This window comes from Mirounga leonina, unplaced genomic scaffold, assembly GCF_011800145.1.
Source record: "Mirounga leonina isolate KUSES-001 unplaced genomic scaffold, KU_Mleo_1.0 Mir_200, whole genome shotgun sequence".
Classification (NCBI taxonomy): Eukaryota; Metazoa; Chordata; class Mammalia; order Carnivora; family Phocidae; genus Mirounga; species Mirounga leonina.
Window position 1 is genome coordinate 11030611 of NW_023270503.1, and position 24956 is coordinate 11055566.

General features: G+C 42.2%; 1 protein-coding gene across 4 annotated transcripts in view; it reads right to left on the minus strand.

Annotated features, from left to right (window-relative positions):
- Positions 1–20178, minus strand: part of AATF (apoptosis antagonizing transcription factor) — a 101092-nt gene extending 80914 nt beyond the window's left edge. For all 4 annotated transcript variants that reach the window (XR_004683162.1, XM_035026645.1, XM_035026644.1 and 1 more), the window contains exons 1-4: positions 19937–20178; positions 18795–18986; positions 16178–16609; positions 15600–15737 (exon numbers count right to left, since the gene is read on the minus strand). Coding sequence is in view for 3 of the 4 variants with exons in the window: in XM_035026645.1 (XP_034882536.1) it covers positions 15600–15737; positions 16178–16609; positions 18795–18986; positions 19937–20021 (847 nt within the window). In the remaining variant the exon portion in view is untranslated. The remainder of the gene's footprint in view (positions 1–15599; positions 15738–16177; positions 16610–18794; positions 18987–19936) is intronic.
- Positions 20179–24956: the final 4778 nt, after the last annotated feature.

Sequence of the window (24956 nt, forward strand, 5' to 3'; positions counted from 1 at the left end):
TCAATTTATAAGCAATTTTGCAGTAAATCATCAACCAGAACCTGGAATCTCAGGAATCTCTGAGTGTCCAAACCACATTATATCACTTATCAAAGAGAGAAGGAAAAAGAGTTTAAAGACATCTCATTTTTCAGTTCTAACCCACATCAAAATCTAGAAGCTCTGTGCAATCTATTATTCTCTTCTGGGTAAGGTTTTAGTGCCAAAGATATATTTTTCAAGCAAAAAATGACACTATAGGTTGATGTAGCCCATTCCTCCATCCCCTAGAAGTACTGTATCATGTATCCATTACCATAAGAAATATTCCCAGACTTATCCGGGAATAAGCACACAACTATTTCCCCCCACCCCCTCAATCCAAGCAAAATGTCCACAATCAAGCCAAGCTGTTAGGGTTCAGTGGTGAACCACTGTGGAAAAACAGGTGGGAAACACTCCAAGGAAATCAGTCTACTGAAGAGGAAAATAGAAACTTCCAGGAACAGAGAGCAGGGCTATCCCTCTCCAGTCACACCCCTCATCCACCCCTAACCTCCACCAGCCCCTGATGGGTTCTCCATGCTTGTAGTTTTACCTTTTCCAGAATGGCAACATAAATTGAACTGTAAAGTATATAATCTTTTGAGAATGGCATCTTTCACTTAGCATAAGACCTCTGAGATTCATCCATGTTTTTGAATTTATCAAGTCTGTTCCTTTTTATTGCTGAATAAGGTTCCACAATTTATCTATTTGCCTACTAAAGGGCATTTGGGCTGTTTCCATTTTTTTATGATTATGAATAAAGCTGCTATAAACATGCACGTACAAGTCTTTGTGTGCAGATACGCTTTCATTTCTCTATTGTAAACATCTAAGTCATTCTGCTGGACATCTGGTAAATATATGTTTAACTTAATAAAAAACCACTCAACTCTTATCTGAAGTGGCTGTACTCCTTTGCATTCCCACCAGTAATGCCTGAAAGTTTGACTGCTCTGCATCCTAGGTGTCACTTGGTGTTGTCAGGTGTTTGTTTTTAGTCATTCTAATAGGTATGCAGTGGCATTTCATTGTGGTTTTAATCTGTATTTCCCTCAACACTGATTATGTTAAACATCCTTTCATGTACTTCTTTGCCAGTATATATCTTCCTTGGCTAAGTTCTTGTCCAAATCTTTTGTCCTCTTTTTTTATTGTTCAGTTTTGAGAGTTCTTTATATATTCTGGACATAAATCCTTTGTCAGATGTGTCCGATTTGCAAATATTTTCTCTAGGTCTGTAACGTGTCTTTTCATTCTGTGAACACATCTTTTGCAGAGCAGATTTTAATTCTGAGTTAGCCCAACTATCAATTTGTTCTTTTATGGATTATGCTTTTGATGTCGTATCTAAAAGCTCTCTGTCTAACCCAGGGTCATGAAGCTTTTTCTCCCATGTTTTCTTCAAAACACCTTATAGTTCTGCTTCATTTTTAAGTCACTCATCTATTTTGTGTTAATTTTTGTATAAAGTGTGAGCTACAGGTTGGAGTTCATTCTTTTGCAAATAAATGTGCTACTGGTGTAGCACCATTTGTTGAAAAGACTATCCTTTCTCCATTGAACTGACTTTGCACCTTTATAAAAAGTCAATTGTCCATATCTGTGTCAATCTATTTCTGACTCTATTCTATTCCATTGATTAAAGTAACTTTTTTTTAAGATTTTATTTATTTATTTGACAGAGAGAGACACAGCGAGAGAAGGAACACAAGCAGGGGGAGTGGGAGAGGGAGAAGCAGGCTTCCTGCTGAGCAGGGAGCCCGATGTGAGGCTCGATCCCAGGACCCTGGGATCATGACCTGAGCCGAAGGCAGACGCTTAACGACTGAGCCACCCAGGCGCCCCGATTAAAGTAACTTTTAAGGGAATAAACCCACAAAGAAAGGACAAAGTATGAGAGAGATGATAGCAACTCAGTTTCTTAAGCTAAAAAATCAATGAACTATATAGTTATTAGAACTATATATTATTATTATTATAATAACTATACAATTATTAGGCATCTGGGTGGCTCAGTCGGTTGAGTGTCTGATCCTTGGTTTCAACTCAGGTCATGGGATGGAGCCCTGAGTCCGGCTCCACGCTCAGCATGGAATCTGCTTGAGATTCTCTCTCTTTCTCTCCCTCCCTGTCTGTCCCTTCCCTTGCTTGTGCTCTCTTGCACACATTCACTTTCTTCCAAATAAATAAATAAAACCTAAAAAAAAAAAAAAAAAATACCTAAATTAAAAAGACTGACCACACCAAGTGTTTACTAGGATGTGGAGCAACTGGAACTCTTACACACTGTCGGTGGGATTATAAAATGGTATAACCACTTAGGAAAACAGCTTAGCAGTTTCTTTAAAAGTTAAACATATACTAGAGTGTCTGGTTGGCTCAGTCAGTACAGCATGCAATTCTGATGTCAAGGTTGTGAGTTTGAGCCCCATACTGAGTGCAGAGATTACTTAAAAAACAAAAAGAATTAAAAAAAAAAAAGTTGGGGCGCCTGGGTGGCTCAGTCATTAAGCGTCTGCCTTCTGCTCGGGTTGTGGTCTCAGGGTCCTGGGATCGAGCCCCACATCGGGTTCCCTGCTCCACAGGAAGCCTGCTCCTCCCTCTCCCACTCCCCCTGCTTGTGTTCCCTCTCTCGCGGTGTCTCTGTCAAATAAATAAATAAAATCTTAAAAAAAAAAAAAAGTTAAACATATACTAACCATGTGACTCAGCCATTCCATTCTTAGGAGAAATGAAAGTACATGCATATAAAAACATGCACGCAAATGTTCACGGCAACTTTATTTGTAATAGCCGATAACCAGGACCAAAACAAACTGTGTATATCCACCTAATGAAGTATCACTCAGCAATAATAGGCAATGAACTATTGACATATGCAAAAACATGTATGAATCTCAAAATAATTACACTGAGTGAAAGACAGAAAAAAAAAGAATACAACTGCAGGATTCCATTTATATAAAATTCCAGAAAACACAAACTCATCTATAGTGACAGAAAACAGATTAGTGGTTGCTTAGGGACAGGGAGAGGCAGGAAGGAAAGATTATAAAGAAGCTGAATAAACTTCTGGGGATAAGGAATATGTTCACTGTCATTGTGATCATGGTTTCATGGGTGTATACATGTCAAATTGTACAAATGCTGACAGGTTAAGTAAGCTGAGGATTAAGAACTGACCATTTCATTTAGCAATCTGGGGGGCCATCTGTGACCCTAGTGAGCAGTTCGGGTAGAATGGTAGATACAGGCTTGACTGGAATGGGTTCATAAAGAGAATAGGAAAAAGGGATCTGAGATAATGAATACAGACAACTCTTTCTAGGGATGTGGCTTTAAAGGGGAGCAGAGAGATGGGACCCATATACAGTTTACTATATGTCAATTACACCTTAATAAACCAGGTTTTAAAAAGCAGACAAATTAATAACTGACGTAACAAACCTCAGCAGGTTGACTCTTGTGTTAGCAGTGAAGAAGAATGAGAAGCAGTCCCCTACAGTCCATGAAAAAAACCCCAGAAGATTTAGGAACTGGCAGTGTTGGGCACCTCTAGAAGAGGAGAGCAAGACAGGGCTAAAAGCAGTCAGTATACCAGATCCTTTCCCACAGGCCGAAGCTAAGAGCTTTATCCTCTGAAGAGAGGTAAACATAGTGTCTCTAGACAGGAGGACACCAGACATAGTGGAGGGCAAAGGCCATAATATTAAAAACAGAGGAAATAAATTGAAGTTCAGAGATTGAATGCTCAGATCCCCAGCCTGCCCACCTGCTAGAAGGCTGGCATTCCTCTAGCAAATATGATCCTATAAAGTGCAAAGATCTAAAGATATTGACACTGGGGTTCCCCAAATACGGCCCACATAGACCACTTCAAAATGGAAAACACAGAAAAGAGCCCTATCTAAACATACAAAACTTCTAATCAACTTTTTGGTACCCTACTTTTTTTAAGTTTATTTAAGTAATCTCTACGCCCAACACGGGATTCAAACTTATGACCCTGAGATTAAGAGTTGCATGCTCTTCCAACTAGGCAGCCAGGTGCCCCAGTACCCTACCCTTAAAAGGATTACCAAACATCTAAGAAAAACATCTTTCATGTTCTACAGGGCTTAAAACAAAAGAAAAGACAGCATGGAGGGAATGGGGCGCCTGGGTGGCTGAGTTGGTTAAATGTCTGCCTTCGGCTCAGGTCATGATCCCGGAGTCCTCGGATCCAGCCCCACGTCTGGCTCCCTGCTCGGCAGGGAGTCTGCCTCTCCCTCTGCCCCTCCCCTTGTTCATGTTTCCTCTCTCTCTCTCTCTCAAATAAATACTTAAAAAAAAAAAAGCAAGCAAGCATGGAGGGAACAAACTATGTAGGAAGTACACTTAAGAAAATATATATCATGTATATCCTCAGAGAAGTAACACTGAAATGATAGAAGAAATAAAAATGCTGGATGGAAGGGTTTGAAAATAAAGCTGAGGAAATGTCTTAGAAAGTAGAACCGAGGTGCCTTGGCTGGCTCAGACAGTGGAATGTGTGACTCTTGATCTTGGGGTTGAAAGTTTGAGCCCCAAGTTGGGTACAGAGATTACTTAAAAATATAATCTTAAAAAAAAAAAAAAAAGTAGAACCATAAAAGAAAAGAAAGAAAAGAGAGAATGGAAAATTGAAGAGGAAAAAAGAAAGGAATCAGAAGGACGGATTAACATCAAATGATAGGTCTTCCAAAAAAAGAGAGAAAAAACAGAGGAGAGAAAATCACGAACAAAATAATTTCAAGGAAATTTCCAGGACTGAAAGATGGGTGTCCAGGTAGAAAAGGCCTTGTGAGTACTCCACACAGTGGCTATAGCAGATCTACGCCAAGGTGCAGCATTATGAAATTTCAGAATTCTGCAGACAAAGAGAAGTCCCCAGCTTCCAAAAAGGGAGGAAAAAACAGTAAGATCGGGAATCAGTCGGCTTCTGACTTATCAAGAGCAACTTTGGAGGGTGGAGGGCAATGAAATGTTTTATAGAATTCTATACACAGTTCTATATTGCATAGAATTCTATACAATCAATCGTGATGACAGAATAAAGATATTTTCAGATAACCAAGGTCTAAATAGTTTACATCTCCTGTACCATTTCTCAGCAAACTACTAAAGGATATACTTCATCAAAGTAAGGGAGTAAGCCAAGGAAGATCCTGGAGTAGGAGATGCACAGAAGTGAGAAGCTAAGGTAATCCCCAGGATGATGAAGGGAGATGCCAGCATGATAGCTGGGCACCAGAGAAGGTGAACAGTCCAGACTGGAGCAGGTCAAAAGGCTCTGGAACAGACTTACTCAGGAAAATAAATTGGCAGAACACCTGATGCAACAGAGTATCTTAAAGGGAGATTTAGACAATTAGAGAAAAGTTTGGGCTTAAATAACTGCACAGAAAAAATACAAACAGAAATGTAACAATTATTAACTCTACAAAACAGAATGATCTGTAGGAAAGGACAAATAATCATAGTATATATACTACACGGCTCAGCTGTGAATGGTGTTTACATAGACAATAATGTAAATACTGACTATTGATCTAACCAAATTACAATATACAACCATGAAGAGATAGAAACTGTGTATGAATGTAGGAGGAACAAGAGCTAAATCCTCATTTTCATAATGAAGCACCAATAGATAATGCCTAAAACTGAAAAATCAAGTAGAAACAAAACTTGTTCATTAGAGATAAGGACAGAAATCCATGGATTCCAAAAAAAAAAATACAACAAAATAATTAAAAATATAATTGCTGCTTTAGGGGCACCTGGGTGGCACAGTCAGTTGAATGTCCAACTCCTGACTTCAGCTCAGGTCATGATCTCAGGGTCCTGAGATCGAGCCCCAGGTCAGGGTCCACACTCAGTGCAGAGTCTGCTTGAGATTCCCTCTCCCTCCCTTTCCTTCTGCCCCTCTCCCCTCCGCATGTTCACTCACGCTCTCCCTCTCTCCAAAAAATAAATAAATCTTAAATATATACATAAAATTGTTGCTTTGGATAGTAGGTCCTGGCAAGGGAGTGGTGGTACACAGGCAGCAGATACTGGTTTTCCAATAATGCTTTCTAAAATTATTTGACTCTTTAAATTATATACATATAAAACTTGGGTAAAAATTTAAAAGAAGAAAGGGGGTGGCTCAGCAGGGGGAGGAGCAGAGGGAGAGGGAAAGGGACAGAATCTCATGCAGACTCCACGCTGAGCGCAGAGCCCAAGGCAGGGCTTGATCCCAAGACCCTGAGATCATGACCCAAGCCAAAACCAAGAGTCGGATGCTCAACCGACTGTATCACCCAGTCGCCCCCTGATGCAGGGTTATTAATAAAAGATCTACTGGAACCAGGAACTAGAAACTCGAACTACACTAAGAACATTCTCTGTTTAGTGGCCCAGGAACCATGACTCTGAACACAGAGGAAAGAAGTGTAAGTCTCCAGTTCTTCCCCATCCTGCTATTATACCTTATTTACATAGTAATAACACTGTGTAAATGCAGTTTATAGGTTTTCAACTCCTGGGGTCAACACAGGGGGAAGGCCCTGGGCTCCTGGTCAGTAGTGGCAGGGCAGGCTAAAACGGCAGCAGAAAGAAGACGGGATGACTACCTCGTACGTCTTCCTCAAAATTCTGCTATCTCATCCCCGATTCCTCATTCACAATTTATGACCTTGGTTTCTATTTCAAAGAAAAGAGAACTATCAAAAGAGAATTTTCACAGGCTCCTACCTATTGGTGTCTATTTATACACTACCTTCTTCCCAGCTGTCATGACAGTTAAATTGTCCACACTGCTATCAAAGGCCACCCTTCTTGTCCTATGTCCACTTACCTACCCAAGCACATTGCTACAGCAGATGATCATTCTTAACATACAAACACACAGCTTACTCCTTGCGTCTCAAAATAATCAAAACACTTCTCTCTGACTCCACATCCTTCTCCATCTAATGTCCCATCTCTCTGCTCCCCTTTAAAGCCACATCCTTACAAAGAGTTGTCTACACTCACGATCTCAAATCCCTTTTTCCCATCCTCATCCAAACCCATTCCTGCCCAGCCTATATCCCACTCCACCAAAACTGTTCACCAGGGTCACAGCTGACCACCATGTTGCTAAAATAAATGGTCAATTCTCAGCTTACTTAGCCTGTCAGTAGCATTCCCATCTTTCATACCAAAGAATCAATGAGTCAAAAAACAGATATAAACAAGCTACCTACAATTATAGAAGTAAAACAGAAATAGAATGAGACTAACTGTAAGGCAAAGGATTACTGCTGTCTCCTTAAATGCTTCGGTGCTACTTATTATATTCCTGTATGATATTAAAAAAATGATTTAAGCACAGGTTTTAAGACATGAATAACAGTAATAAAGGAGAGTAGTATCTTACGTAGTGGTTAGGTTCTCAAGCCTGAGCATAAAGCAAAAATCGAGTGCTGACAAAACTTAAAAACCCCTAAAACTTCCTATAAAGTTCAGCACTGTACTGTCTCTCCCCAAGTCGGACCCAGGCAGTTCCTGCCGTCAAACTCCAGAGCACACAGCTAGTTCAACCATCAAACACCAAATCCAGTCTGTCTGATGAGATGCTCCCCAGAGCCACTACAGCTCCTGCCCACCACCTCAGGCAGGCTTCCTCGGGGGCCCTCGTTCACTGAATACAACGGCAGGCAGAAGTTCTGCACTACTGAAGCAGTTTCTCTCTCCCTCTTCTTTTTTGGGCCAGGCACCTATAGTTAAAGGTGGGTTAATTAAATATATAAATATATTAAAAGATATATAATGAGGCGCCAACATACAATGATGTGCACAGCTTCCCCACGAACACAACAGGTTGAGTAATCTTATTAGGGAACCACTACTATTACCAGCTACTCCAAGTCAGGGCTGCGTCCTGCTTCTGTAGCCAAAGACATGCCTAATTCCTAAGAAACCCAAACCAATAAAACAAATTTTCTGACTAGACTGGTTTCAGTTGTTTTCATGCTTCCACAACTCTGTTGACCTAGGGTTCATCTCTTCAAGGTAGGTGGAATCACAGCATGACAATCTAACACTCTCCTCCTGTCCTACCACTTAGTTACTTTGGGAAAGCACTTGCTCTGTGATCCAGTTTTACTCTCTTCATAGTAGAAACGCCGAATTAACCAGGTTGGACAAATTAAGTAGCTCAACAGGGACCAAAAGTCTTCCTACACAAAACTCATCCTCTAATAAACAGACAAAACAAAGCATATATTTCAATGCTAAATCAACAGGTATTATGTAAATATCAAACAGAAAGTTATCAAAAAATGACTGTCTTCGTTTCCCACCTACAGTTTAGGAAAAATAAGAGATCAATAATGCTCTAAGATAGCAGGAGAGTAGGAAAACAACAGTCACAGATGAGAATTTCAAATGTTACAATTATTCTAAGGACCAATTTGGCAATATATTCCGAAAGTCTTAAAAAAAAAAAAAAGCACAATCCCTTTTTCCCAGCAACTGCACTTCCAGGAGATACAGATCTGTGCTGTCCAATACAGTATCCACTAGCCATATGTGGCTATTAGCAGTCAAAGTGTGGTTAGTCCAAATTGAGATGAGCTGTAAACATAGGATATATCCTGGGCTTCAAAGACTTAACATGAAAAAAAGATACATAATATACCTCACTAATATTTATATATTGACTAAACGTTAAAATATTTTTGATACATGGGGTTAAATAAAATATATTACAAGTTAATTTTACGTGTTTTCTTGGACTTTTTCTTAATGTAGTTAATACAAAATTTTAAATTACCTATGTGGCTTACATTACATTTCTATCAAAGGGCTACTTTTAGACAAATTGCACAAATATGTATGTACAAGGATGTTTATCAAAGCATGCTTTATAAAAGTGAAAAGCTAGAATAAACCTAAGCATCCATCAATACAGACTGGTTAAATAAATTGCAGTAAATCTGTAAAATGGAATATTCTGTAGCCACTGAAAATGCTGTGTACATCTAAATATACTGATATGAAATGATATATTAAGTAGAAAATATAAGTTTAAAAATAGTACATATTTATAAGATTCCTTTTTTTTTCAAAAGGAGCACGTGTGTGTGTGTGTGTGTTTGTAAGCACAGAAAAAGGTCTGAAAGGTTATTCATCAAAATGACAACTGTGATTACCTCTGGGCAGTAGGATTGCAGGTAATCCTTATTTTCTTCTTTATGCCTTTATGTATTTTCTGAATTTCTGAAGTAAGCATGACATAATTTTATAATTAAAATAGTAAAGATATTCTTAAAAATGAGATATCGGCTAAAACAAAAAGATCAATCTTATATCACTTTTGCTAGATGAAGTCTATAGTAACAAGTGTCCTTAATCCTACACTAGGAGAAGCTTGCAAATACCTGTCCCAAGCTATACTTAAACTTATCCCAAGTAATTAAGAATGTTTCTGGGTTCTACATATCATTTGTGAAAACTCTGCCATGAACCCATAAGGTATTAAATGAGAGAACACAGAAATAGATGTTCATGCATTTGTCACCTAAGGCAGCTAAGTAATTTAAAAAGGGGAGCATTTCACTGATAATACTAGTTGTCTATGGAATAGGGAACTGGTGGCAGTTCCTGAGTAGCACAAGGGGAGGAAACAAAATTTTCTCTATTAAGAGTTTGGTATCTTTTGCATTTTGAGCCCTGTGAATCTACTGCCTACTTTAAAAATAAATAAAATTTTAAAAACAAAACAGAAACATCATCTACAAACACTCCATGATTGCCCATGACTTACTCAAAATTTAAGAAGTTATTCTTAAGGACACCTGGGTAACTCAGTTAAGTGTCCAACTCTTGATTTCGGCTCAGGTCACGGATCTAAGGGTCATGAGATCGAGCCCCGCGTTGGGCTCCATGCTCAGTGCGAGGTCTGCTTGAGATTCTCTCTCTCCCTCTGCCCTTCCCCCTGCTGGCACTCTCTAAATAAATAAATAAATAAATAATCAAAAAAAAAAAAGTCACTCTTAAGATGTTTACTGGTGCTGAAATCAAATTAGCATTAAAAACTGTAGTCTAGAGGCACCTGGGTGGCTCAGTTGGTTGGGCGTCTGCCTTTGGCTCGGGTCACGATCTCACGGTCCCGGGATCGAGCCACACGTCGGGTTCCCTGCTCAGCAGGGAGCCTGTTTCTCCCTCTCCCTCTGCAGCTCCCCCCACTTGTGCTCGCTCTCTCTTAAAAAAAAATAAATAAAATCTTTTAAAAAAACCCAAAAAAGTCAAAATAGTTGAAGGGCTGGGGGAAGGGCCAAAGAATGAGGGGAGGAGGGTGAATATAAGCTAGAAGTGGGAAGATGGAGGGGAGCAAATACAATGTAATTTATTAATAGTGGAATTTGTTTTTATACTCGTAGGCAAGTAAAGAATCTCAACACTTCCTCTATATTTACATTACGTTATACTGTGTTCTTGGGTTCTTTTGCTTATGGGAAATAGCAAAATGTCAACCATTGTTTCTATTAAAGGTCTTTAATGATATTGCATTTTAGACCTGTAATGAAACATGGGTGCTCACTGCAGTTTGTAATGCATCTCATTAAATACATTAATAACATGCATTTCACTAAGAGGTCAACTTATTATGGCTGAAATTTGGCTTTCCTTTAATCACTTCATTTAAAGCTATAGAGCAAACTCTGAGAAAGATAGTAGAGAGTGCCTGTTACAGAAATGCTCTCTCAATTCTCCCATCCATTAAAATCAGTTATGCTTATTAAGAAATCACCGTTAATGTTTTTACGTGAATAACAATATTGTGATTTTTTTTTTCTTTTTTAAAGATTTATTTATTTGAGAGAAAGAGAGAGTATACACGCACACATAAGCGGGGGTAGGGGTAAGGGGAGAGGATCCCAAGTACACTCACTGCTGAGCAGGGAGCCTGAGACCCTGAGATCATGACCTGAACTGAAATCAAGAATCAGATACTTAACTGACTGAGCCATCCAGGTGCCCCAGTATTGTGATTTTTTAAGAAACCCTTTTAGAGATACATGCTGATTTACTGATAAAATGACAGAATGTCTACTCCAAACTCCTAGCTCCAAACTAATCCAGAAATAGAGGGAGAGCTAGTATAAATACAGATGAAATAAGATTGGCCAGGAATTGATGACTGCTTAGCTGGTAAAGGTATGTGGGTTCAAATTCTCCATGCTTTCATATAAGTTTGATATACTCAGGTTTCCTTAAGTAACTTGCCTTCTTCCTTACACATTGCTGCCTCCTAAATCTGTAGAACTTTTTAAAAAGAAAATCAGAGAGGAAAAGGTAACCTCTTTAGAGAAATGCTTTTGGCACAGAAAAATCCCTTAATTTTGCTAAGGTTACTTTATGACTTACCAATTATGCAACTACTAAAATATCAAAAAATGTCTGAAATTACTTAACACTTCAAGAGTTATAATTACCAACACGTAACACCAAGGTGACTGAGGACTTAAGTGCACGTGTGTTGGGGAAGGAAGGAGATACTTACGTAGTTTCTGAAAAACAGAGTTTAGGGTGCTGACGTTAGAATGGCAGGCTGCTCATCAGTTTACTGTGGTTAAAATCTGCTGCTTTAGAGGCTATTTTAGGACTATGAGAATAAACAGCAGTGACAAGAGAGAACATATCAAGAAAACACAACCTGAGAACAGGATCCCACACACAATGAAACTGAAGTTGAGAGGGTAAAAGGTGTCCGAAACCAGAAGAAATCAGAAAGGCAGGAGAACCCAAATAGCTTTCATAGTGTCACCAAAGCCAAAGGCAATATTTCAAGGAAAAAGGTTGAATGCTTCAAGGAGGTAGCAGCTGGCTTTGGTGGCAAGGAAATCTCTGGTCATCTTTTCATAGTTACAAAACGAAAGCTGAATTATAAGCATTAAAGAAAAAAGTAACACTACACTTTCCAGAATGAATGCTTAATTTAAGTTATACAGGAAATCTGAATACTAATAAAAGTCAAAAAATACTGAAGACCGTGGGGATGATGGTCATTACACTGATGGCCATCATTCACATGGCTGATTATTACCAAATGCCTCTTTCAGCAGAAAAATACCCACACCTAACATCTGTGGGGCCTGTGTGCCAGCCACTGTGCCAATGCTTTATACTGACCATGTCCTTCAATCCTCACAACCATACTATCGCCCTCTTGCTGTGAAGTTAAGTAACCTGCCCAAGGTCACAGAGGTAAATCCACTGCTGAGATGGAATCTAAAGCCAGGCAATCTAACTTTAACTCCTTTAAGACCCAGCGAACTGACAAGAGATTTAATTAAAGACAGTAAGTTCCAGTGCCTGTTCTGGGGTCAGTATCAATTCAGCCTAGGTTCCATACCAGCCATAGAGACAGTATTAATGGTGCATCCAGAGTAATGCAGCCCAGTTTTTCTTAAACTATTTACCAACACAGGGAGGTATACAACATATTATGTCATACTGTCATAAGAAGATTGAAAACAAACAAAAAGTAGCCACCCTGGGGTGCCTGGCTGGTTCAGTTGGTAGAGCATGCAACTCTTGATCTTGGGGTTATGAGTTCTGAGCCCCTTGTTCGGTACAGAGATGACTTAAAAATAAAACCTCAGGGGCACCTGGATGGCACAGTTGGTCGAGTGTCCGACTCTTGGTTTCCACTCAGGTCATGATCTCGGGGTTGTGAGACTGGGCTCTGTGCTCAGCGCAGAGTCTGCTTAGGACCCTCTCTCCCTCTCCCTCTGCCCCTCCACCCCATGCTTTCTCTCTCAAATAAATGAATCTTTAAAAAGAAATCTGAAAAGGGGCGCCTGGGTGGCTCAGTTGGTTAAGCGGCTGCCTTCGGCTCAGGACATGATCCCAGGGTCCTGGGATCGAGCCCCACATCGGGCTCTCTGCTCAGCGGGAAGCCTGCTTCTCCCTCTCCCACTCCCCCTGCTCATGTTCCCTCTCCCGCTGTATTTCTCTCTGTCAAATAAATAAATAAATAAATAAAATCTTAAAAAAAAAAAAATTAGCCACCCTTCAGATGTGCAGAAATCCTACTTAGAATACTCTCCACTCTCCCATCTTAGAATATGTGACACTAAACAAACATGCCTTTCTTCTCCCTCCTCCACTGCAACCCACCCTGTCAGATTGTAACAGACATCTGTCACATTAACTGGAATTTACCCATGAGACAAAGAGGAAATTGGTTAAGTACAAAAAAGATTAAGAAGATCAGAACACTTGCAAATAATATTAAAGTAGCTAAAGAAACCAGTACCCAAGAATAAGAATGTGTCAACCTGACATGGACTAACCCTTAAAATAGCAGTATTTTAAGATGAATCCAAAAAAGGGGCGCCTGGGTGGCTCAGTCGTTAGGCGTCTGCCTTCGGCTCAGGTCATGATCTCAGGGTCCTGGGATCGAGCCCCGCATCGGACTCCCTGCTCAGCGGGGAGCCTGCTTCTCCCTCTCCCTCTCCCCCTGCTTGTGTTCCCTCTCTCGCATTGTCTCTCTCTGTCAAATAAATAAATAAAATCTTAAAAAAAAAAGAAGGAAAGGATCAAGCAAGAAGAGTAATAAATAACAAAATGGGAAAGGTCTCATGAAACACTTCAGACATTTAACCTAGAGCAGTCTAGGTCTCTCCAAAGCATACCAAGAATTAGGGTACTAGGGCATTAAAAACAGCAGAGAAATGGGGCGCCTGGCCCGCTCAGTCGGTAGGGCATGCAACTCTTGATCTTGGCTTCGTGAGTTCAAGCCCCATGTTGGGCAAAGAATTTACTTAAAAAGAAAATAGCAGGTAAGTGCTCCAAAAATCTCAAAAATTTTGAAAACTGCCAACCATCATTTATTTAAGGGAAGAAGGGGGGAAATCTAATAGAGGGGGATATAAAAGTTCTACCCTCACAATATCTGCAGGGTTCCTGACTTCAAGTATGGCAGGACATAAAATCTACAGGCTGGACCCTAAGAAGCAATTCCTAATTAAAGCAGGTATTCTGGTGCCCCTGGCTGGCTGAGTCGGTAGAGCATGCGACTCTTGATCTCTGGGTTGTGAGTTCAAGCGCCATGTGCGGCATAGAGTTCATGTAAAAAAAAAAAAAAAAAACAGCTGGTATTTTCCCACAAGAAAGGTTTGCAGAATCCCCCACCCTAGAAATCCTACATATTTATTTTGAAGTTTGAGGTGATTCTACCTGGAGGCAGATGTCCTCCTCAGGGCCCTTCCAATTCTAACTCCACAACACTATAAAAACAAGTTTTGGGGCGCCTGGGTGGCTCAGTCGGTTAAGCGTCTGCCTTCAGCTTGGATCATGCATGATCCCAGAGTCCTGGGATGGAGCCCCACATCGGGCTCCCTGCTCAGCAGAGTCTGCTTCTCCCTCTACCTCTGCCCCTCCTACCCCCGCTTGTGCACTCTCTCTCTTTCTCTTAAATAAATAAATCTTAAAAAAAAAACACAAAAAACAAGTTTTAAAGAGCAAATGAAAACACTTAGGTCTCAGCATGCAAATAGGAATAGCAATTCCAACCACAGTGCACTAAGCCCAAATCTCCCTCTGTACCCATCCTTTGGTGCCCTTGGGCACATAGCACACAGCCCACAGGGGGTAAGGTGGTGCAGAAGGAAGACTTCTCAACAGTAAGGCAGGAAAGCCGGAGTTTGGTCTGCTGTGCATGAGCAAGCTCTATAACTCTGGGCAACTCATTCTCTCTGGGCCCTGGTTTTCTCATCTGTAAAATGAGGGGACTGCAAACCAAATAATTTCTAAATCCCTCTTCTACAATTCTTGGACTTTATAGCTCAGCAATTCTCTCCCAAAACTTTCCTCACTCTGCAGTCATCACCTTTCCTCACTCTATGCAACCCAAAGAGAGATATAAATAAGATTGCCTTAGCATGTTTTCTAGAAACCTCCCAACAAAGAAAAGCATTTTGTAAGCATGATACTACCAAAATGAACAGGGATCAGCCATTCATTGTCTCTCTTCTGTTCTATACCAGCGGGTTTGCAAATAGAATCCTCTGAGCACTAAAGAAGTAACTCAGAAAGCCAAGGGAAGGAGGAGGATGAAAGTGAAGGCAGGTAAGAGAAAAGTGGAACAGGGGCACCTGGGTGGCTCAGTCAGTTGAGCATCTGACTCTTGATTTCAGCTCAGGTCATGATCTTGGGGTCCTGGGATCAAGCCCATGATGGGCTCCATGTGCAGCAGGGAGTCTGCTTGTCCCTCTCCCTCTGCTCCTCCCCCCCCTTCCTCTCTCTCTCAAATAAATACATAAATAGAATCTTCAAAAAAAAAAAAGAAAGAAAAGTGGAATAGACATGACACAAGTACCCAATCCATTTCAATCAAAGTTGTCCTCATTTGATAAGAGTTATATTGTTTTTTTAAAAAAAGGTAAATACCATTCTGTACCATATTATCACTAAAATCAAATCTTCCCTTCCTCAACTCGGTGGTGCTACAAATACAATCCCAATGTACCCCAGTGGTTCTAAGTATCCCCAGATGGTATAAGTATTCTTACTATTTTTTAGGGCGCTGGCAAATTCTGGGCCACCTTTGTTCTTGAAAATAGGGAAAACATCTGGTTGAGGAAGTTGATTGGTGGTCAACAGAGCTTTTTGTAGTTTGATCCTTCCTTCCAAGAGCTGGTCCCACAGTGCTAAGAAAGAAAAAAGAATTTCATTCCTCAGTTACAAAATCTTCCTGGTTGGGGGTGGGGGGGATAGGAAATCACAGCAGTCTCTACGAAGCACGGCTTTATCACAGCTTCTTGCCATGAAAATACTTGCCATTATAAGAAATAAATTCAGTATCTTGGAAGCAAATATTTGCTATACGAGAGAGGGAATGCTAAAGTCCAAAGAAAAAACTGTTTTCTCTTTAATATCCCATAGCTGTGAAAGGACTAGAACAGAACCAGCTAAGCAGCTCAGTGTAGAAATGACTGGCTAAGCAGAGAAGAATGGGGCTTTAAGCCTCTAGGTAGGTGAGGCATATCACAAATTAACTGGAATGACACAGGAGCGAGGGGATAGCCAAAACAGGAGATCCAATGCAGACACTGTGAAAAATAAGCCAACAGCAAAACCGTGTACAAACCTATCTGATTCTTCACAGCTCTTCCTTTCTCCACTTCCTCAGAAACTCTGGCACCGGAGAAGGTCATCACTACACCGTCATCTTCACTATTCCTGTCTTCAGCCCTGTCTTCCTCACTCTCACCCTCGGAGTCTTCCTCCCCATCCCCTTCTTCCATGCCACTCTCCTCCTCCTCTTCATCTTCCTCCTCCTCACTGCTACCAAGGTCATCCATTCCCTCGGTGAATTTTTCAAAGTCACTGATGCTCTGGACACTAAAACCTGGTGTTTTTCCAGGGCGGCTTCGGCTCTTCTTCCAGGCCGGATTACTGTCCTTGTCATTATCACACTCCTCTTGCTCAGCAGCACTCATGACATCCTCATCAGATCCCTCCAGACCCAGCCCGTCTGAATCTCCATCTCTAGACTCTCCCTCATCAGATATCTCCTTGTCTAAACAAGAGACGAAAGAAGGAAAAAAAGACAGATGTCACTGAGACAAATACTAGGGTGTATCTTTCATTTTGAGTAAAGGATTACAGTATCCATCAAAAAAATAAAATGTATTATTGTACTCAATTCAATTCAAATATTTATTGTACATCTACTATCTCTAAAATGCTAAAGGGAGAAGCAGAGATGAACAAAACATGGGTCTTACCCTAACGAAAGGTTCTAGTGGGAAAAACAGACCCTTTGAAACTGTAACACAGACAAGACTTGATAAAATTTTATAACCCAGAGAAGGGAGAAATTTTAAGTGTGGGGCAAGTGGATTTAAACAAGGCTTTTAAGAAAGAGGTAGCCTTTGGTCTGGACCTTGGAGAATGGTAAGATTTTTGGGTAACTGGGAATTAACAGTTTTCCCAAACCCACATCTGAAAAAATATAATTTAACATTAACTATCCCAAATGTACAATCTCCATCACACCAGTGTACCCTATTTTTTAAATACTTATTAAGTATCTATTATGAGCCAGGTATAGATAAAAGCTAAGAAATGACAAGTAGATTGTAATACCTGTGGGGAGGGGTCCATAGCCTGGTGGGAGTGGTAGATATGCATGCCAACATTCATATCATTATTATTATAGTGTCTTTAGTACACAGTGTATGGAAAAGGATCCATCTAACTCTCCTGAAAGAGTGAGGAATTGGCTTCATGTGAAGGAGACATAATTTTCCTGATTAAACATAAGTAACAGCTTATGTGATAGGTCTTCAATACTTCTTTAAAGAATTACATATAAACTCAAGACATGGAGAGGGCTGTCAAAATATAAATACAAAAACTAAGTGCAAAAATAGTAAGCAGAAATTAATCATTTAAGTTCTTTAAATGTGTGCCATTTCTCAGATTAAGGTATATTCATAGAGTAGTAGTTAGGAGTATAGATCTTGGAATCAGACTGCCTTATTTGAATCCTGGCTCTTCTGCTTACTAGCTATATGACCTTGAGCAAGTTACAAAGCCAATCCGTCCCTCAATTTCCTTACCTGTAAAATGGGGATAAATACTACCAACTTCATAAACTATTGGGAGTGTCAAATGAAATGATACATGTAATAATAACAGTAACAACATCTTTTGAAGACTTATTGTGTTCCAGTCTCTTAGCACTTAAAGAACTTACTACAATGCCTGACATATGCTGAAAGCCCAATAAATATAACATTTGTTTCATGATTGGTCCCTTTATCACTCTCTAGGCAAAGAATGTGAAATGAACTTATCAGAAGCCCCCAGAACTATATCAAGGGCCAAATCATAGTGATGAATGATAGTTACTTTTATAGTTATTTGTGGATTCTCAACATGGAACCTCTCTAAAGGAAAAAAAAAGATGGCATCCACTCAGTAATCACCATATCCAGCCCCTCCCTTTTTTCCACTGAGAAACTTACAATGTTTTAAAACTATAAGCTCATGTCCTCACATCCTCCTAAGGCTCTTGCAGGGGAGAGGGAAGGATTATGCTATTTTTACAATGGCAAGCTCATTTTGAGCTTCACAAATTACTGTTATACAGTGACCCAATGCAAGACTTGAAAAACCAAAAGAAAAGGGTCAAAATCCATGAGTAGCATGTTCATCAGATGCAATTCTTTTCCAACACATAGCCCTCTCCAATATCCAATATGCACTGTCTTTCCTCTCCATTTTAGGGTGAACCATTAGGCTAAATATAAGGATTATAGAAACTTAATAGATCTGAGCTTTAGACTGCTTATGAACTGAAATTAAGTACCTCTTAAGGTCCTTCCTAATGCCAAAATCATGGTCTCTTCTGAGACAGTAAGTGGGGGCACACACACAGACTAGTCTTGCAGAGATCATCCAAAAAAACAAAAAACACCCCAAACACAACTTTAACCTTAAAAAAGTAGGAAAGTCAGGGCGCCTGGGTGGCTCAGTCGTTAAGCATCTGCCTTCTGCTCAGGTCGTGATCCCAGGGTCCTGGGATCGAGCCCCGCATTGGGCTCCCTGCTCAGCGGGAAGCCTGCTTCTCCCTCTCCCACTCCCCCTGCTGTGTTCCCCCTCTCGCTGTCTCTCTCTCTCTCTGTCAAATAAACAAATAAAATCTTAAAAAAAAAAAAAAGTAGGAAAGAAAAAGTACCATGCAAATGTCTACTCACCAGATGAACCTGGCAGAGTCTGCTCCCAATGGTCCTCCTTCCAAGCTTTTCTAGAGGTAGCCTTGCCAGAATACCTTTTGTCTGTGTCCAAGAGGGAGGCTGATGCCAGTTTTCTAATGCTACCCACAGCCAGGAAATGACCTTCCCCATCTTCCCCTTCATCAAACCTGTCAATCACTCTGGCAGCAGTGGCTGCAGGGGAGGGGGGAAAGTAATCAGAATCTCCAGGTTAGAAGGAACTTTAATGGTAACCCTATCCAACCCTTTTAACTCATACTCTACAAAACCCCAACCAACTTCCAGGAAGAGGAAACTCATCACCTCTCAAGATAGACCACTACCTTACTGCTGTTCCTGAACAGAAAGCTGACCTCTGCACTACTAGTAGGACATATTTCTATGCCTTGGATCATAAAAACGAGCCTAATTCCTCTTCATTTCTGACAGTCACGCAAATATTGTAAGTCAGCCATCTATCCTCACTCCATCCCATCCCTAAGGGAGTTTGCTTATCCTGACTCAACAGCCTCAGCTCCTTCACCTGATATTCCTAAGACACGATCCAGCACTCATATTTATCCTTCCTTATTCTTCCTTCCTCACACTTCTCTGATTCAAGTCTAAAGCAGGATTACTCCCAACTAGACCTTGAACACCAACTTACAGAGCAGCAGTCTCAGTCAGTCAGCCCCTGAGCAAGTGTCTTGAGGCCTAAGGGGGCTTAACAGCACCACGGAAACCCACTTCTTCCTTCAGTCTCCAAGTAAGTTCTTAGGGGCAGGCCGACTTAAAAAACGGCTGAGACTTCTTCTCATTTCTAACTCAATACCAGTCAGGGGATCCTGAAAGATAACTTCCAGCCAGCTACCAGACCCGAGCTCCCTGCAACAGCCCTGGAAGACTGAGTGGCCGGGATGCTCCGCCCACCCGAGCACCAAGTCTAGCGTGCGGGTCAGGAAGAAGCCGAAGCCCTCCTCCCGAGCCCGGGGCAACCCTCCCGGGGGGCTGTTTTCCTCCGCGCCAGGGTCGAGCCGAGTAGGCCAGGCGCCGAGGCCTGGCTGCCGACCCCGCTCGCGCCGCCAGGGTCTGCCCTGGGCCGGACCCACCGCTCCGCACGTGGCCTTTTCCCAGTCAGGCCTCACCCTCCTCTGGGTCGGCCTCAGGATCTGCCTCGCGCGGGCGCGGGTTCAACAGCTGTTCCAGCTGCAGCGCCAGCGGCCCCGCCATCGTCACCAGGTCTCGCTCCGCGCCGCGCTCGTCAGTGTGCAGCCCCCGCCCGGACGCTCTCTCCCAGCCGGACCCTGCCGCCCGGAGACTACCTCTCAGAACAGCCAGGGACCGCGCAGGACCGGGCTCTCGCTCGCGGCCGGCCACTTCCGGGAGGTGCGCGGGAGGGGGCGGGGCCTGCGTGTCTCTACGGGCGTTGCTAGGAAGAAGGCGGAAGCGCGCGAAAGGCTGTAGGGATTGTCGCGGTCCCGGCGCGCGTGCGCGGGCGCGGAGGGGGTGTGTGGGGCGGTCCGGGAGCGCGCGAGGGCACGTGGCCGCCGTTGGCGCGGAACAGACGTTGCCGTGCGCGCGGCCCTTGTCCCCTTGCGTAGAATATGCTTCAAGATTTGTCCGAGATTCGCTTAGAAATAAAGTGTGGTGTGGCCGTGGCCTATGGTGGCTGATTTGAAAAAGAAGGGGGAGTAAAGGGTAAGCATCGCCAGCCTCAGGTGCGCTTTCGGGCACTCAGAGACTGGGACCAAGACAGGTTTGGCATTTAACAAGTTGGAGGAGTCTGGGGGCCGGGCACACGCTTGTGACCCCGTGGTGGTCAGGATTTAAGAATCCTGCGTCAGGGCTGTGCATGTGTAAGTGTGCGGCGGACTCTTGGCGTCGTTATTAATAGGAATAATTAGAAGTCGCTCCGACTGTTCATAAATAAAGATCGATTCTGTAGTTTCTCCAAGTAGCCTTGAATTAGGGAAAAGGGGGTGGTGACGATTACTTCATACCCTCATTATTGATACCTGTTCAAAGGGGAAGGCATACTCAGACACTTGAACACAATGCAGAAAAACTCACGCCTACCTTAGAGGGGCACAGGTAGACTCAGAATATAAAGACTTAATAGGATCAATTTAATTACACCCAGTCACATGGAAAGATACAATCCCTTTGTATTCTTTCCTTCATGAAGCATTCCCTAACTGCCTGCAGTGTGGCAGGCACTGCTAGATGAGATACAAAGATGAGTAAGTTAAATTCTCTCCTGAAGGTGATCAGCCCCGGGGGGGGGGGGGGTGCGCAGACAAACTTGTAAACAGAAATGGCAATAAGGGATGATAAGGGTGAGTTCAAAATGGTCTATCCTTCCAGTATCTGTTTGAGATTACCCGTAGAAACCTAGAACCCTGTAAACAGAAACTGCATCAAGAGTCCAGAAAAGAGTGTTAAGGGCTCCAGGCCAGTTGGATCCCACAGCTGAACAGCCTAGGAACCCTCAGCTCACCAGTGTTTCCTGTGGAACTTAAGAGAAGTGAGGGTCCCTGACTTTCACAGTCTTAATACGCCCTCAGGGTCAAGAGCAATGAGAGGCCATCCCTTTAGTGAGGCTTGTTTCATGTCCCCTTCCTAGGTGACTGCAGAGGGGAAGGGGAACCTATCGTAGGGTAGACCCCCTCAAACATGAAAGGGAAAGAGTGCCAGGCTAGGACAGGAGCACCCTAGGCAGGGGACTAAGGCAAAAGAAAACTGCTTTTTTACCAGCAGCAAGAGAATTCAGGCTAGAAAACAGCGTTGTTTTTGTTAACATATCCCCTGCAACTGCAGTCTGGTGCGGGTGTCTTGGGCCTCCAGGACAAAAGCCTGCCCCTCAAGCTGCAACGGGGAGCCATCACCTTGGGCTTCAAAAGGACAAAAATGTTTCCACATTTAGGAAACTACCTCCCCCAATCCTCTTCTCTTCCTATTTGAACAATAGTGCTTAGAATCCTTGCCTTCAGGGTAAAGAAAAAGGACAAAAGGGGGAGGGAGGCAAGGTAGGTTCAGAGACCACCTCTAAACTGTCATACAAACAGGACACTGGTGGATGATTCTGGACAGAAAATGCCCGAGTTCTGCTTACCTACTATCCCTTCTCCGTCCTGGTCCCCACTGACTCGGGGAGCCTTTGGAGGAAGGAATTAAGACTACTCTACTCCAGTCACATACATCCCAGGGCCCCCAAAATGCTCCTCCTGCTTTCTTACCCCATACTGAAGGTAGGGAGGGGAGGCAAGAGGAAAGAATTCTAAGACTTAACATGCAGCTGAGAGAAGTTGAGGCACAGCACGGGGCAGGGGAGCACCCTCCTAAATGCTCTCTCTAGGGGGCCCTTCCTGCTTGCATTCTAGTGTCTTGAGAAGGGAGGAGGGGTTTCCTGTTGGGAACGGGTCTGGAGATGGAGGGTGGACTACAAGAGAGGATATTTCAAAGACTATACCTCCTAGAAGAAACTTAAGCCTCTGACTGCTCTAGATGTGAGCAGATTTGATGACCAAAGGGACGGGAATAAATAGGAGCACTCTCCAAAAAGAACAGTCATCTCCAGAGGAGGTCAGAGGGTCTCCTCGTTCACAGTTCTCTGCTGCTGCCCAAGGGCTGCAAAGTGACAGACAGATGTAGGAATAGCAGAAGATGGGTAGGGGTGACATTAGATTACCATCCCCCCCATTGTCCCAATCAACTATTCCTATGACCAGGAATCCTGCCTCTCTTCTCAGATGCCATCAATCCCTAGGTCCCAGGTCCCTGCCAATGCCTGTCCTGGCTCTCCATGCCTAGTTCTCCCCGACCTTGTCTAGCACTAAAGCAGCCCCCAGTCTCCCCCAGCCTGGGGAAGTTGGGTGGGTGAGCTTCGGCTCCCTAGCCCAGGGCAGGCTGGAACCCTGAAGGCAGATGGCCAGAGGCACAGAGGTGGCAGCTTTAAGATGGCCGCAGGGAGAAAGCTAACTGCCAAGCCTAACTGGAGAGGAGACTGCCCTCCTAGGAGGGAGGGGAACGCCGTGGTGCTCCCCGTGGCCCTTGAGCCTCTCCTGGGAGCTCCCAGGCGGCCACCTGCGGATGGTGCAGCACTTCTCTGCACCTTAGGGCCAGAGGTGGACAGTGCTGCTCTGATGGGAAGGAGAATAGTCCCTGATATTTCTAGACCTCCTCCTCTCAGGCGCCTCCCAATTTGACTGCTAAGCTTTGCCACCTGTTCAGGTATTTTTAGGGTTCAGTATACAGAGCCAGGAGGGAAAGACTGCCCTGCTGCCACGGAGTCAGAGAGAGGAAGTAAGTCCACACTGAGCGCCCAACTCAAACCCCTTCTTAACAAGTACCCAATTCCACAATAAAGCTGCTAAATAATTCAGCAGCCCTGATAGGAAAATGCAGCTTCCCATGAGCGTACGTTCAGTTAAATGAATGTCTTTAAAGGGGAGGTGGCTATAATGAATAAGTTGGCTGTGATTTAATGTATATAAACGCTAAAAGGGCAAAAACAGCCGATCCAGGGATTGCATACAAAGCAGATAAAGAATTGTGCTGCATGCAGAGGCTAGGAGTTTCAAAAGTCTCCGTATTTCATAAATTTGGATTTCTGAAAGAACACTGTCAGGTTCCTCCCTAATAGTCCTCCCCATTAGACAAACCGTCATATGGATGCAGTGAAATATTGCTTATTTTAAAGCCTTCCCTGCAGGAAAGATACACTTGGTTGTGTCTTAACAAAATATGAAAACGACAATGGAAATTACATACCATTTAATGTAAAACTTTTGATTTTTAAAACGAAATAAATAATCCAGACTGGAATCTAGGTGATATAGAAAAGAAATTCTGGAATTCTAATGGCATCTAATATTAAAAACACACACGTATTCCATAGTAGATAAATATTTAAATTCCTTCCATGTTTAATGAAGGCTTGGAAGGGACTGAAGTACTTTTCAGAACATATTGGCAATCCCCAGGTGAAATTTGATTTCTATATCGGTTATTTTTTGCTCATCTTTCAGAAAAAGGTAGTATGTATCTTGTGCAAGGCAAAATAGTTTTCCCTCTAGGAAACTTCAAATGTAACAAACACTATAAAACAACTACTTCACGTCGGTTCTCTGAAAGGGATTAAAGTATTTAATTTCTAGCTGTACTGTACATTCATTTTACATTATCTTTTAAACCACCAAATTAGAGAGCAGGATTATCTATGGGAAGTGAACTGAAACTGAAAAGGACCGCCTCTAACTATATATTTACAGGTAACTGACTTTCACAAGTGCAGTTTCATGTGTGCGGAATGGGGGATAGAGAAAGTGCATGGGATCTCATGCCTAATCATACTGGGGAGCACTCATTTTTAGCCCTGGATTTGATTTCTATTTCAAATTCTATATTAACTTGTCAGCAAATATCTCTTCAACTATATCACTTAAACCCACAGAATGCAAATCTGTGGTTAATAACGGCAGGAAGCCACGGAGAAAAGCTAGTCTGGCATTAGCAAGGGGATTCAGCCACAGTCAAGGTAAAAAGATACCCCAGTCCTGCCTCTCTTCCTCCTGGCTTCTGAGGGACCATTCAGCTCCCCATCAGGTCTCCCCTCTACTTGTTAAAACATCAAATAACACACCGATTATCTAAACATCAGATTTTCTATTTTTATTAAAAACTCACAAATTTATTCAACATGTTTTCTTTCATACAGTGAATGGTCTAATATGCACTGGAGGTCACACAAGCTTAGGTTTATCAGAACGATAAAAGACATATGAGAAATTTAATATATAAAGAAAAAAGTAGCAGCTGTTGACTGCATATTTGACCATAAAATTTAAATATTTTGGACTTTTATTTTAAAGACACAAAAATAAAACCTGTGTGGGTCTATATAAGTCATATTAACAATTCCATGAATGTTCAACAGGACTAAAAATTAGCAAAGATGTTTTTTTTTTTAAACCTTGTAACACTTTTTTTCTTTTTTAACACTTTCTCAGGTTGTGGTGCTAGGCACCTTTACAGTATTTGTGCTATAATTATTCTATTTGGCAAGTGTCTGAATATCATGTTTTCTCTTTGCCTTGTGTAAACAACACCTTTTTACATACTAGCACAGTGAGCTGCGAGCCCTGCAAATCTGTCAGAACATCTACA